At 36.0% G+C, this 15,710-nt stretch overlaps 1 protein-coding gene across 2 annotated transcripts in view; it reads right to left on the bottom strand.

The window, feature by feature from the left end:
• Positions 1 to 15,710, bottom strand: part of DENND4C (DENN domain containing 4C) — a 124,895-nt gene that overhangs the window by 28,994 nt on the left and 80,191 nt on the right. The window contains exons 16-22 of one of the 2 annotated variants that reach the window (XM_038552495.1): positions 15,455 to 15,587; positions 12,615 to 12,821; positions 7,840 to 7,968; positions 7,508 to 7,652; positions 7,085 to 7,231; positions 1,958 to 2,080; positions 421 to 567 (exon numbers count right to left, since the gene is read on the bottom strand). In XM_038552495.1, the coding sequence (XP_038408423.1) occupies positions 421 to 567; positions 1,958 to 2,080; positions 7,085 to 7,231; positions 7,508 to 7,652; positions 7,840 to 7,968; positions 12,615 to 12,821; positions 15,455 to 15,587 (1,031 nt within the window). The remainder of the gene's footprint in view (positions 1 to 420; positions 568 to 1,957; positions 2,081 to 7,084; positions 7,232 to 7,507; positions 7,653 to 7,839; positions 7,969 to 12,614; positions 12,822 to 15,454; positions 15,588 to 15,710) is intronic. The other variant, XM_038552496.1, reaches the window with a different exon arrangement.

Here is a 15,710-nt window from a genome sequence, read left to right as displayed (position 1 = left end):
ATAAAAACTGGCCAAACTAAAGACACACTGGTATTTTCTGTAATACAACACAATGACAGGAATCTTTTTCTCCCACTGCCTTTCCATAGCCACACAAAAGCCCCCCTGGAATTCAATGACATCACTACCTCTCTGTTCTTAATGAGTATAGTAGGAGGCCCCCTCTCACTATCTACCATGAGAAAGAGGTACCAAGCTGAGAAGAGGCATACAATAAGAAAGTATTCCCAGTAACAATGAAATACTAAACACCCCTCCTTTTAAACACTAAACATTTTAAACAACTTTAAGTTTGAATCCTATACACAGGTAGGATTCAAACACTTCTGGCTCTTTAGCATGTTCATTACAATTAAGTCATCAATTTAATGTCCTTAAAAACTATTTTAAATATTTAGCAATCAGTACATAAAGACTCACCAGTGCTGCTCCTCCTGCCACTGAGATCAAATATACCAGATGGAACTTTTACAATGCTGCTGCCCCACGCAGGAGGCTCGGTAGGACTCTGTGGCTCTGCACTGGGTTGTGAATGTTTTGCCACCATAGCAGAGATATCACACACCTCTGGGGAACAAAATATTTGGATGTTATTCCTACTTTCACTAAAATTCAACAGAAACCATATATTGATTTTTGTATATTTTGCTTTTCTATATTTTTCTCCAAGTGGGAGTGAATATGTGACTATTTTATACAAGTTTATTGGGTCTGATTTACTTTATGCCATCAATGTTGCCATGAAATAAATGCTTTATTTTAGCAACAATAATCCTAACTTGAGCATTCCTGTGAATAAATTAAAGATTTTGGCCTCCATTTACACTCCCATCACTTTGTAAAGTAGGGGAGAGGCTTGCTTCTGCATAACTCTAGAGCCTAAATTAAGTGACATCATAAAGAAAAGTATACTTCTGTATAAGAGGGTAGGAAGAACATCTTATTACCATAAAGCCAGAAAATTCCTCCACATTTCCATAAAATGATTACTGTAAGTCATATCTACTTCAATGAGAACCATTTAAAAAAACAAAAGACAAAAAACAGGAAACCACAGACACTATTTCTAACCTACCAATGAAAAATACCTTAGAAGGCAGCCCCAGTGGCGCAGCGGTTTGGCGCCACCTGCAGCCTCAGGTGTGATCCTGGAGGCCCGGGATCGAGTCCCTGCATGGAGCCTGCTTCTCCCTCTGCCTGTATCTCTGCCTCTCTCTCTGTGTCTATGAATAAATAAATAAAATCTTAAAAAAAAAAAAAAAGAAAAAGAAAAGAAAAATACCTTAGATATTTGAAGGACTTTTAGTGAAACCGTATTTTAAAATAAAACAAACATTAGAACACAGGTTTGATGACTCAAAGTTTAGTCCTGGTTCTATCACAAAATAGCTATTTATATACCTTTGGCAAATGAATACCTCAATGGATTGTAGTTTCCTACAGAATTGAAGGCTGACCTATAGTCTCTAAAGATCTCTTAAATTCTAAAATTGAGAAACTACTCGTTCTCTCCATTTATAACACAACATAATATCTTATAAGCCCAAAACTTTATTTCTTTCTAGAAATTATCATCAAAATTATAGATTAGTACACGGGCTCCTAGCTGGCTCAGCTGGAAGAGCACACAACTCTTTATCTCGGGGCCATGAGTTCAAGCCCCATGTTGGGTGGAGAGATTATTAAAAATAAACAAACCTAAAAAAATGAATATGGTATTTTTCTTTTTCTTTTTTTTTTTCTTAAGATTTTATTTATTCATGAGACACAGAAAGAGAGAGGCAGACACACAGGCAGAGGGAGAAGCAGGCTCCACGCAGGGAGCCCAACATGGGACTCGATCCTGGGTCTCCAGGATCACACTCCAGGCCAAAGGCAGGCGCTAAACCGCTGAACCACCCAGGCTGCCCGAATATGGTATTTTTCTAAGTAAAGCTAGTAAATACCAGTACTTAACCTTCTGTTTGCACTTTTGTTTTAGTTATCACTTCTCTTGCTGCTCGTTCTTCAGGCACATGAATTTCTGCATCATCCTTTAGAAGTTCATCCTTAGACCCATAGCCTTGGTCAGACTGACCACCTGTTGAAAAAGAATGCAGGCTTATAGGCGAATGCTTTTACTCATTGTCAAGGTATAAAATGTCAAAAGAAAATTCCATTGATTCATACAATTAAGTTTACAGAAAAGGAAGACAAGAAAGCTCACAAAGCACACAGAACATTGTAAACAAATGATAAGAAGCAAAGAAAAGGAACAAAAGCAACATCAAAGACTAAAAAATTTGGAAGCACTGAACCTTAGTTTCCTCATCCATAAATTAATAGATTTGGACAAGATGTTCTGAAAAGTTTCTTTTGGAGTATGTCTTTAGAATGCTACCTTTTGTGTAAGAAAAAAGAGGTAATAAACATATATGTTAACTTTTGCAAAAAGAAATGGAGAAATAATACACCAGAAAGCAATAAAACTGGTTAACTACAAGGTGTGGGGGGAATTAGGATGGAAGAGATAAAGGGAGAGGAAACTTCTCTAAATATGGTTTATTGTATTACTTTATTTTTGGAAATGCATCATTTTCTACATATTCAAAAAAATTAAATCAACAAAACTGGGAGGAGGGTAGTAACTAAAATTGAATGTAAGCAGGAACAAATGAGACCAACTGTATTTCACATGAATAACTATATTGAAAGGATGGGAAATGGGGTGTGGGGGAGAGGACTAATACAAGAAACTTTTCAACACATTATTTTGAGTCTATATCCTAAGCCTGGGGGAGAAGGGGGGAAGAGACAAACCCTGAACTCCTTAGAAAGTTTGTTTCTTCCAGAATAATAAATGTAGCAATTCTGAAATTATTTTATGTATACTGCAAGACTGAGCAAACAAGTAAAAATAATGATGGTTATTGGGAGCCAAAATTCTCACTGTGGAAGAAGAGAGATTTTTTAAAAATGAAATGAGGGAAGGCAAAGAAAAATCTGTGGGGTTGATTTGAAACTGGAAGTATTCCAAGGGGCACCCGGGTGGCTCAGTTGGTTAAGTGTCTGACTCTTGGGTTTCACTAAGGTCATGACCTCAGGTCATGAGACTGAGCCCTGTGTCGGGCTCCGCACTCAGCGGGGAGTCTGAGATTCTGTCTCCCTCTTCCTCTGCCTTTCCCCTCTCCTCTCAAATAAATAAATTTTAAAAATAAAAAAAAAAATGGAGGTATTTCTAAAACTATATACATTTTTTTCATATATATATATTCCAGCTCTGCTGAAAAAGTCTAGAAGCAGTAAGTAGGCACACTAGATCGTGGCATCTAAAATCTATTGCCCTCCCCCCCAAAAATAAGTAAATAAATAAAAATAAAAATAAAAATAAAATAAAATAAAATAAAATAAAATAAAATAAAAAACTAAAATAAAATAAAATAAAATAAATAAAATAAAATAAAATAAAATAAAATAAAATAAAATAAAATAAAATAAAATCTATTGCCCATTGAAAGGAACCTGGGATCCTGAAGAAATGGCTGATTCCAGATCTCAGGCAGGAAAGCTAGAAGAATGAACCAGGAACATTTCATTGTACAACGATGTACAACATTTCAATGTCCATTTATGACATCTTATAAATGTAGGCAGAGAAGAGAGTTGGCAAAATCACTACTTTTAAAAACTTATTGGGGGTGGGGGCAGAAGGAGAGGGAGAATCTCAGACTCCATGCTAAGTGCAGAGCCCAATGCAGGACTTGATCTCACAACCCTGAGATCACAATGTGAGCAGAAGAAATCAGATGCTTAACCAACTGAGCTACCCAGGTACCCCCAAATCACTACTTTATAGTAAGGACCAATTAAGGCAGAATCATCAATGGATGCTAAATTTAAGAGAGAAAGTATGATAAGAAAGAGGGTATTACTGTATAGTCTCAGATCTCCTCACAGATAGCTTATCACCTGCAGGGATGATAATAACTAGGAGAAAACAAATACTAAGACCAGGTGATCAAAATTAGTATCAACAATGAGAGGCAGACAGATAATGCATGCCTCTGGGATGTGACAATCTGAGAAAGACACAATGTCACTTTTGTAGTAGAGCCATGGATGTACAGCCCAATCTAATCACACAGAAACATCAGACAGACTCAAACTAAGGAGGATTCCACAAAATAACTAGACTGAATTCTTCAAAAAGGTCGAGGTCATGAAAGACAAAGAAAGAGTAAGGAACTAGGCTAAAGGAGACTGCAGAGAGGGAGCCAGAGTGCCACAAAGGACATTACAGCAATTGACAAAACTGGAATGCAGACTATAGACTAAAGTAGTGTACAGATATTTTCCTGAATTTAGTTAACTGTACTATGGTTTATCAGAGAAAAATACCACTAAAGTATTAAAAGATAAAAGGTCAAGATGTATGCAACCTGTCACATGATTCAGAAAAAGAATGTGTATATGTGTATACAGAAAGAAAAAGATAAAGCAAATGTGAACTAAAAGTGAGTGAATCTAGGGAGAAGTTATTCAAGTGCTCTCTGTACTATACTTGCAACATTTTCATAAGTTTGAAATAATTTCAGGATAAAATTTTAAATAGGTCTATTTGACCTACAAGTTCTATCATTTCAAACTGAAACGAAGACTGAAGACTAACTGAAACTAAGTTCCTAGAGAATCCTTATAGGGGATGTCAGTGAAACATGAAACAAGCACACACAGTTGTCCCTTGAACACACTGGCCCTCCCACCCCCCACAATTGAAAATCCAGGCATAACTTTTCACTCCCCAAAACTCACTACTAAAGCCTACTGTTGACTGGCAGTTTTACCAATAACAGTCTATTAACACATATTTTCTGTTATATATATATATTATATACTATATTCTTACAGTAAAGGAAGCAGAGAAAAGAAAATGTCATTAAAAAACCAAGTATTGTAATAGAGTTGTATGATGACAGATGGTAGTTACACTTGTGGTGAGCACAGCGTAAGGTAAAGAGAAGTTGAATCACTACTTTGTATACCTGAAACTAATGTAACAACTCATGTAAACCATACTGAAATTTAAACTTTTTTTAAAAGGAGAAAAAAAATCCTAAGAGAAAATACATTTACAGTACTGTATTTATTAAAAAAAAAAAAAAAAAAACTGGCATGGAAGTGGACCCGTGCAGTTCAAACCCATGTTGTTCAAGAGTAAACTGTAGTGCCTTCTACTTTCTACTGCTTGTTACACTGCCACTCAAACTGTAGGTCTGCAATATATTTTTTAAAAAAAAAGAACAAAACTTCTTTACGTACCCCTGGTTAGAATGATTAACTTCTCAGTTTTTTATTGGCCCCACAGAAAGTCTGATAAGGCGTTACGGCACCATGAAATGGACACCAGACTGGGGTCTAAGCAGACAGATTAAACCAAGATATGCGCCCTCACCCTCTGCCAAGCTAAGTGACTCCATATCAGGTACCAAGTGCAAGATTCTACAAGAGAATCTTTCATGAAAGAGGAACTTAAGCACCTAGGTTGGAGTCTCCAAAAGTATCAAATGATGTCACCAGAAACTCTACAAGGACCCATAATCACTGTAAATTCAGCAACAAGGCCTCAGACATTTGAAATGGAACTGAAATGATATGTATGGAAAAAGGATCTGAAGTTTCTTCCCCAACTATTGGAATCTTTATACCAATCACCCAGAATAAAAGGAGATTGTTTTTTCATTAAAGGAGATATGTTTAGAAGAGTAAGGATAGTATTTATTATTATTTTTTAAATTATAATTATTCTGGTGAAATGGTTTCATATCACAATATTTTTTTCCATAAATGAAACCCATTTCTTCATAGAAGTTTCAGGAAAAAATACAGGAAGAAATAAAATAAGGTGACTTTAAAATTAAAGTCACATAATTCCTACTGTTGAAAGAAGGTTAAGTTACAAATAGGATTGTAACCTATAGTTCTATGTTGACTTTCAATGATTTAATGATGCTGCAAACAAACGCCAAAGGAACAATTATAGCAAGGCACAGTGTATTTTCAAATAAGATAACAAATATGATTTGCAAAATGATCGTAAAATGTTAGCTGGATATTTTCAGTGGTACATATATGATTACACTTATCTGAAGGAGAAAAAGCCAAGAAAACTAAAAGTGATTTCCACCTACAACAATAAACACAACAAAAGGTCTCTCCCCCATCCCTTGCCATGTCAGCAAAATTTAACCTAATAAATGGGAAATTACCTGAAGTGGTTAACATTCAAGGGTAGAATTAATGCACACGTGTATCCATAGCTTCACGTCATACAAGTCTGTCTGCACCCCACACCATGACAGCCAAGGACAAATGCAGCACCAAGAAACAGCACAGAGCAAAAAGCAGAGCAACAAAGAGCAGAAAAAAGGAAACTTCAGTCATTGAGACAAGTTCATCAGATGAAGCACAGGAATTAAAGACTTAGGATTTTTTTTTAAAGAAAAGCTTGAGATATTAACAATAACAACAACAAAAAAGAAAACAACACAAGAAGAAGGATGTGCAACACACATATATTTGTTCAATGTGCTACCTGAATTACGCCTTTTTCTAATTTCAGAGGACAGAATGTATGCCCGTAGTTTTGTACGTAAATGTAGCTTCAGAAATTTCTCAGACTTAAAAAGTGTCATTTAAAATAATTACTCTGCAAAGAGAATACTCTATCTCATGGTGTGTGACTTATTTTTTCCCTCTATAATATTCATAACCTCAAATTCTTAATATTTTCCATTTAATGGAAAAAAGATCTGCAAGTTGTATTACTAATATTCAAGTTCCTCAGTTTCTAATCCCCCCAGTTATACTGTATACTTTCACAAATTAATGATGAATAAAAACAAAGGAGCACCATGCTAGAGCCTTCTGCACAGCACTCCAAAGTTAATTTTGCAGTGATCTGCAATCAGAGGTGTAATTTCGTATTTATATATAGTATTTTTAAAGCATTCATTGCACAAACTCAAAGGAGGGTAAAAGCTTTTTAAAAAGGGAAAGACTTAACAAGAGAGTAAGTGAAGGGTTAGTAAAATCCAGATTTTAGTACCTGTGCTAAAGTGATTATCAGTGGAATCAAGTCTGATTAAATCTCTGACGAAGACTGTGTGCTCCCCATTGTTAGCATCATTAGAACTATCCACGCTACCGTGGCTCACCATGTCCCCATCACTTCCACCTGTGGCACTCTGAGGAGCTAAAGATAAGGACAACAGCAGTTCAATAACTCATGCACTGATAATCTCTGAAACTAAACATGAAGGCCCCACAATTCATTTACAGTTGCAGAACACCTTCTAAATTTGTACGGGGGGAAATAATTTCGTACTAATGTAATCTCTGTTTTCACTTGTATATGAAAATATCAACAAGAATTTCATTTATGTTTTCTACTTCATACAATTAAATACTCCTATGCCTACATAAAGCTTATGTTTCAGCAAGAGAGTATCTTTCCAACCACATGTATTACCTGATATTGAGGAGACCTGTGACTTTTGCACGGTCTTTTTAAGCGGCTGCCTAAATTGTGCCAAGCCACGTACCACATTCCGTACCTTCGTCCATAAGAAGATACCACTGCGGGTACTGCTAGGCCACGGGCTCTCCAAAACTACCTAAAGGTAAAACTACAGTTAAAAATAATGCTCATTAGGAATACTTGATCTTTTAAAGAACTACATACATGATATATACATAAATAACTATAGCTCAAAATTTTAAAAGAAGTTTCATGATTAATAAAAGGTACAAAATGTATCAATCTTAATAAGCAGCATGTTGTCCAATGTCAATCCCACTTACCTTATTATAATAACCATAAGTAATAGCATTTGGCTTTATCTTAGCAGTTTTCATTTCAAATAAGACTCTCACTGCTAAAACAGGATGACCCCATAGTCCACAGAGCTGCATGACTACACGATAGCACACCTAACAAAAAATAACATCAAAGCATTAGCAGTTAGCATATTAGTCTACCTATGACTTATAGAAATCTTTTGATTACTCAGTTCTTCTCAAAGTCATCCAGCACTAATTGTCTTTTGTTCTTAATCTCAGTAAATTTTTAAAACCTACTCATTAATGAAAATACCAGCATTATTAACTATTTCACATAAGACCTATGTGCATGTGTGCCACTTATTTCCGCAACTAAGTTTACACAAAGAGAATGACTATTATTCTCCATAATTTGAGAAGGAATTCATTTTTTAAATTTAAAATGATTAAAATAACTCTCTCCCAAATCAAACTCTATATTCTGTGCTAAAGGAATTAAACAACATCTCCAGGATGCCTACCTAACAAAAAAGATTCTGTAAACTCATGCCTTAGAAAAGTATAAGAAGAAACTTTAGGGGTGCCTGAGTGGCTCACAGTTGGTTAAACATCTGTCTTCGGCTCAGGTCATGATCTCAGGGTCCTGGGATCGAGCCCCAAGTTGGGCTCCCTGCTCTAGCGGGGGGATCCTGCTTCTCCCTCTCCTTCTGCCTCTTCCTCTGCTTGTGCTCACTCTCTCAAATAATCTTTTTTTTTTTTTTTTAAAGAAACTTTAAAACACAACAACATTTTTAGCAAAGGCTTTCCTGGGAATGTGTTTACTGAGGAGGGCTAGATCTGATCACAAGAAGACAAGTGAGGTTAGAAGATTACAGCAGAAACCACGGAGAGTGAACCGGTATCTCAAGTGCTCCTGGCAAAGAGGTGAGCCAGGTGACAGGAACAGCAACGGTGCAGCCACAGACTGTCTCTCAGCTTAGTCTGAGAAGAAGGAAGTACACACAGAGAAGACATTCTTGTCGGGACTTGTAAAATGTGTTCTGTTTACAGCAGAGTTGGTTAACAAAAAGGTACCATAAAGCCCAGTTGGTCTCTCAACTAAAGGGCATAGTAAAAAGATTTCAGAAGGGATATTTTAGTCAAGAGAACAGGAGAAATGAAAAAAGACATGAAAAGGCCGATGGTCATAAAGATGAATACTTGGGAGCCAGAGACGGAGAATATAATTTAGAGACAGAAGGCAGTCAGAACCTGAGAGCAACTCTATAAATAACAAGTTAAAGAAGTGTTACGAAATTCCATGAATCAGGAACAACTGAAGGAACTAGGTAAGATGTGTAAAGGGAGGGCAAGAATGTGGCCCACGAGGGTTCTTCAAGTATCTGAAGAGTTGTCATACTGAAAGAGGGAAGAAACAGTTTGTACAATTCCAGAAAAGCCACATGGAGGTGAAAGTGAGCTCAACAACAAAAAAAAAAACATACACTTCCTAATCACAGACCCAATCAAGCAGAGCAAGATCTCATTTGCTATACTTTCTACAGAGGATCAGTGTTAGGTTCAAGTTGTATTGAAGAATCTTAAAATCCTATCAACTTTTAAGACCCTGTGAGCCATAAAGGAGGAACTCACTTTCTATGTCTAATTTGGATTCATCTGAATTTTCTAAAACCATTCTAAGCTATGAACTTATTCTGACGTCTACAAAGTATTCCCCAACCTTCCAGTTTTACCTGTATAAGGGCCAGACACCAAACTAAAGAAATAGTAATAATGCCAGATATAATTTTTCAATTGCAGTATTTTGTTGCCTGCAACATATTTTTTGGATATCTGTGGTAGATAAAAGATGGCCCCCTCACTCTTTGCTCATCCTTCCACTGAGAGGTCCGTGTCCCTCTCCTTGAACTGCTGGAGAAGGGAGAAGGATCGCCGAGACTGTACGACCAATAGAATTTGATGAGACACTGTACTAGTCTCCTGGCTTAAGCCTTCAGAAACTACTAAATTTCCACTTCCTCTCGCTTGAAATAAATGCTCCTTAAGCTCTAAGCTACCATGGGAAAAGCCCAAGTACCACAGAGAGAGGTCCTGAGCCTACGTGGAGGGAGAGGGACCCACCTGAGCCCCCCATTACAATCACCCTTGCCAAGGTACCTGGCTGGCTTTGAGTTAAGCAATTTGGGGCCCACCAGACCAGATCAGCTAGCAACAGATTATAACCAAGTGATTCCAGTTATGCAATGTGGAGAAGAAAAATCACCTAGAATTCTTCCTGGGTTCTGGCAAATAAAGTAAGGGTCAGATTCAATAAAGTTGTTATTTTAAGCCACTAAATTTTGGGGTGGTTTGTTACTCAGCAATGTACCATAATATGATATGAACAGACTGATAAAACAATGTAGGAACAAGTTTGACACAAATATTCTATTTTCTTTAAAAATTCAGTTAAGTAGTGTTAAAAACAAATGCATTATGCATTTTAACTTTTTGTGGCATATGCTACTTCTGGGTCTTTGAAGAGTTTTATTTTCAAATCTAGGTTATTACACCTTTTACAAGCATAACATGTAGAACAAAAAGCTGTCAAATTAAAACAGTAAGCTCATGAATGAGACACTGGGTTCTAATGAAACAGACCTAAAAATCAAGACCACTTACGAGGCAGTCCTGTATGTGTGTCATCTAAGTTTCAAATTACTTTCTTTGTAAAATGCAGCTAATTTATTGCCTCACAGACTTGCTGGGAATACCGAAGAAAAGAATGTACATGAAAATTCCATGAAAACTTTAATATGCTACTCTTTATATAATCAATAAACAGATAAAATGCACAAAATATACCTAGCACATACACATTAAGTATTAAAATAAACATTTCTTTCTTCCAGTTGTGGAGATGTAATGACTTCAGGATACTAAAAATCTGTCAAAATAACCTGTTAGAAGTAGAAATACAACAAAGTAAGCTCCAAGTTTAAGCTATCAGTGTTAATTAGGGAATAGTCTAAGAAATTTTTTTAGCTTGTCATAATTGCTTATGTTAGAAAACGAGAGAATGTAATTCTTTACACCACTGAATTTAAATACCTATAGAGACAATTACTTTTCAAGAAATTTATGATATGCATTATAAACTTTTAACTAAAACAAAATTATCAAGTGCTATGCTTTGAATTTGGAGAACGGTAACGTAATTCATATGGCATACTTTCACAGAGCACACTTTTAAACACTTTAAAAATATTTTACACCTTTCACAGGTTAAAACACATCTTAAGAAACTATTAGAACAATTTTTTTAAAACACTAAAATGCACGAGGTATGAAAAACACTGATTCTGATCAAGTACTTTTAATTTCCAAATAGTTTTATACACATCGGATGAGAGAAAAATGTAATCAAATGAGAATGGATATTTTACTAGTTGTTTTATAATTTCATTTTTATTTTTAAAGCTTTTATAAACTACAGTTAATTCTTAGAGAAAATGAGTTTTAGTGTAGCCACAAGCATTCTCAAATTTTCATATTATACATGCTGTATTCATTTAAGATCTTTTTTATTTTAGAAAAAATATGTAATTACTGTTGAAGCCTATAACGCTCCCTTCTTCAATCCCATTTCTCTTCTATACCTGTGCTCTTTTCCCTCACATACCCATTACTCAGAATTTTTATTTCAACTTCACTTTATTTTTTTGTTTTTTTTTCCATTTTTTTTTCAACTTCACTTTAAATTCTAATCTGATTCTAAAGATCATTTATAGTTATTTTAACACCAAAAGTCATTTTTTTTAAGAGGGAAAACTAGCACAGAAAAAGGCTAAATAAGTGATTCAGTTTCTTCAACGATTAACTGGATAGTATCACTACCTTAACTCTTAGGGTGGCTCTCCAGCTTAAGAGAGATACTGCCTATGAAACCTTAGCATATCAATCACTGAGTGCTTACACTATAAGCCAGGTACTATTCTAGGCATATTCTGTACATTCAGGTTAACCTTATAAAGATGATACCAACTATAATTGTCTATATTAGTGGGGTAATTTTGACCTCCAGGGACCTCTGGCAATGTCTGCAGACATTTCTGAATGCCATGTACACAGGGGACTGTTACTGGCAGCTTGTGCAGAGTCCAGAGATGCTGCTGAACATCCTACAATGTACAGGACAGACCCACAATAAATAACTATGTGGGCCAAAATGTCAATAGTGCCAAAGTTGAGAAATCTGGATCTACATTTTCAGATACATAATCTGAAACACAGGTTATATAACTCACCCCAGGACATAGGGCATAATGGAGAGCCACTTACTAAAAGCCTATTCCCTATTTGCTTCCTAATAAAGTTATATTAAGAATAAAATGAAGTATGGGTGCCTGGGTAATTCAGTCCATCAAGTGTCTGACTCTTGATTTCATTTCAGGTCATGATCTCAGGGTTGTGAGATGGAGCTGGGTGTTGAGCCTGCTTAAGATTTTCTCCCTTTCCCTCTGCCCCTCCCCACTCTCTCCTTCTCTTACAAAAATAAAATAAATAAATAAGATGAAGTCAATACTATTTTCTATTTGTCAAGTGCAAACTATCTGACCTAAGGCAGTCTCTGCTTCATTCCAAAGCAGTTCATTCCAAAAATAAATGAGAAGTATTAGCTCCATGGAACAGAGTAATATTTAACCTTTGCTGCTTAATGAGAATACTTGAGAACACTTTAAAGCAACTGAGACCTAAATTTTCTTTAAAATACAAAAATTAATCTTAGTAATAATAATTCAGTTTGTTATACTTGCCTCATCCAGCGGATCCACATCAGTTTTCCTCATCTTAATAAGTACATCATATGCCTGCTGAAGTGCTCTGACCTTAGGATGAGAAACTCTGACATAGGCTGGGAGACAAATAAACCATAAGCTGTAACAATGACTGAAGAGGCACTTGGCCCATTGTGGTGGATTCGTGTAACATCTCTTCGCCAACTTATGAGCTGTTTTTATCTCCTAGAAAGAGAATAAATAAAACAGTGTGGTATTTGAGACACCTGGCTGGCTTTAGTCGGCAGAACATGCAACTCTTGATCTCTGGTTCATGAGTTCAAGCCTCACACTGGGAGTAGAGATTACTTACAAAAAGAAAATTAAGGGAAAAAAAATTATGGTATTTATTAAAATCCATTAAGGTAGGGAGAAAAGTGAGAAGGAAAAGAGAGAGGGGAATATAATGTAAAATTTGACTCTAAAATCACACATTTCAGTTTTACTTTCATGAGTGGCTTTCCTACCATGTGGTTCCATCAACACTCATCTAATCTACAGAAGCACTTTATACTGCACTGTACCTTTACTGGCAAGCATGCATTTCCTAATAGACTAGAAATCCCTTAAAAGTGGGATCATTCATATTTTTATAATATTATGGCTAATTAGTTGCCCTTCACATAGAAGGCACTCATATGCTTGATGGATAAGAGTTTGAACCATTTAGAGCTTTTAAGTCCTTTGGCATTCTTGAAAAGTGACAGTCTTTCCAACTTTCTCCCTGCTTAACTGCTTAAGATACTTTAGGCTATTTCCTGCCAAGATTTCCATTCTACCCTCCCTCACACAGTCTTTAAACTTTCATGGACTGATTCTTTACATGCCTTTGCAGGCAACATAGTCTGATAAAGATCACAGACTTTCTTACCCAACAGTCTGATAGTCATGTTTCCTACTTCCAATTTTCATTCTATTTAGGTGGAAAAGAGCAGGTATCAAAACCACCTGCTGAGCTTAAATCAAACTAGATAGAGACTCCCATGGGGCACTTGTGTAGCTATTGGTTGAGCACTCAGCTCATGATGTCAGCACTGTGAAATCGAGCCCCATGTCGGGCTCCACGTTCAGCGAGAAGTCTGCTTCCAATTTTCTTTCTCCCTCTCCCTCTGACCCTCCTCACATTGTGCACGCACACACACGTTCTCTCAAATAAATAACTTTTTAAAAGAACACAACAAAACAAAAGTATACTTCTAGAACCTACAGAACCTTCCAGATATGTCGGACCACCATTGTGCACCTTACACTACAGATTTCTCTGCTAGGATGTGTTCTAAATAAAAATGCCCTGGCCCATTACTTTTTCTTATGAGCTCTATTTCCATTAGACTTGAAGATGTATTTGAAAATACAGTCCCTATATTTCTAAGATAGGAAGGTTCTTTTCTCTTCCAGGTAGCCTGGGGGACAGAATTCTTGTGAATATGAGATTTAAGGATTTGGTAACTATATTCACCCATTTTAAAAACTGGCTTGTATGAAGCTGGTAATAGCAATATACACACACTAATTTCCCTTCAGACACAGAGAAATATGTACACATGTTCTGTATGAAATGAAGGAACACTTCAGATAATCTCTAGGATTTGGGAGACTGTACACAAATTGGTAAAACCTGAGCTGCATTCTAAAATGTTCCATGTTTTGCAGACCAAAAAATATCAATATATACATGAAGGATGTTTCATTTTAACTCACATCTAACCTAAGACTAACTCTTTATGCCTAAATCAGATATAGCATTAAAGCAAGATGTCTAGCTTGTCCTAAATTAACTCCCTTTAAAGCTTTTTAAATATAATATTTCACATAAAGTATATTTCATTAACTGCGAGAGAAATAAAAATCAAAATCACCATGAGATACCACTTCACACACACAAGGATGGCTATAATCAAAAAGACAGATAATAACAAGAATTGACAGGGACGTTGGTACAACAGGAATCCTCACACACACTGTTGGCAGGAATTTAAAATGGTACAGCCATTTTGGAAAACAGTCTTCACTGTTCCTCAAAAGGTTAAACATAGAGATACCATATGACATAGCAATTCTACTTCTAGGCATTTACTCAAGAGAAATGAAAACATGCATCCACACAAACACTTGTACACAAATGTTCACAGCAGCACTATGCATAACAGCCAAAAAGCAGGAACCACTTACATGTATATGAATGAATGAATAAAATGTGGTATATATCCATACAATGTAATATTATTCAGCAATAAAACTAAATGAAGTATTGACACATGCTGCAACATGGATGAACTTGAAAACATTATGCTGTATGAAAGGAGCCAGTCACAAAGGGCCACATATTGTTTAATTCCATTTATATGAAATGCCCAGAAGAGGAGAAACCACAGAGACAGAAAATAGATTATTAGCAGTTGCCTGGGCTGTTGGGATGGATGGGAGGGTTACCAGGTAAGGTGCACAGCCTTTCTTTTTGGGGTAACAAAAATGTTCTAAAATTGACTGTGGTGGTGGTTGCACAACCCTGCGAATATACTAAAAGGCACTGAGTATACTTCAATGGGTGAACTGTATGGTATAGGAACTATATCTCAATAAAGTTGTTTTTTAAAAAGTGTATTTGGTTCCGCAGGATTCTCTTCAAGCATAAACATAAGCATTCACAAACTTCAGCCTCAATATTAGAACAGGGTTGAAAGACATCTACTTAACTTCATTAACAACCACAGTGAGTCTGCAATGTTTGCCACGGGTGATAATTCTAAACTATGAGCTGCGTATCACATATACATATTTTACATTTTAAATTAAGTATTAGATAAAGAATATCTGACCTGTTTAGTTCTCTTAGCCATGAGTGCTGGACTGTTTGTAATGCTATTCCCAGTAGGGTGTCTACTAAAACAAAGTTTCAACTCCTGTGGTCTGTCAAAAAGCTTAAGGTCCAGTCTTGGAAAGTATTTGTAACTAAAATAAAAAGCAAAAATAGAACTGCTGGTTTAAAATACATTAACTCTTCATATTATTCCAGAATTTAAGTGAATATTTCTAAATCTTTAGTACCCAATATTATTCCCCCAAATCTGGATA

The sequence above is a fragment of the Canis lupus genome, chromosome 11, assembly GCF_011100685.1.
Source record: "Canis lupus familiaris isolate Mischka breed German Shepherd chromosome 11, alternate assembly UU_Cfam_GSD_1.0, whole genome shotgun sequence".
Lineage (NCBI taxonomy): Eukaryota > Metazoa > Chordata > Mammalia > Carnivora > Canidae > Canis > Canis lupus.
Note: the sequence above shows the minus strand (reverse complement) of the source record. Positions and strands in the feature narration are given on the sequence as shown.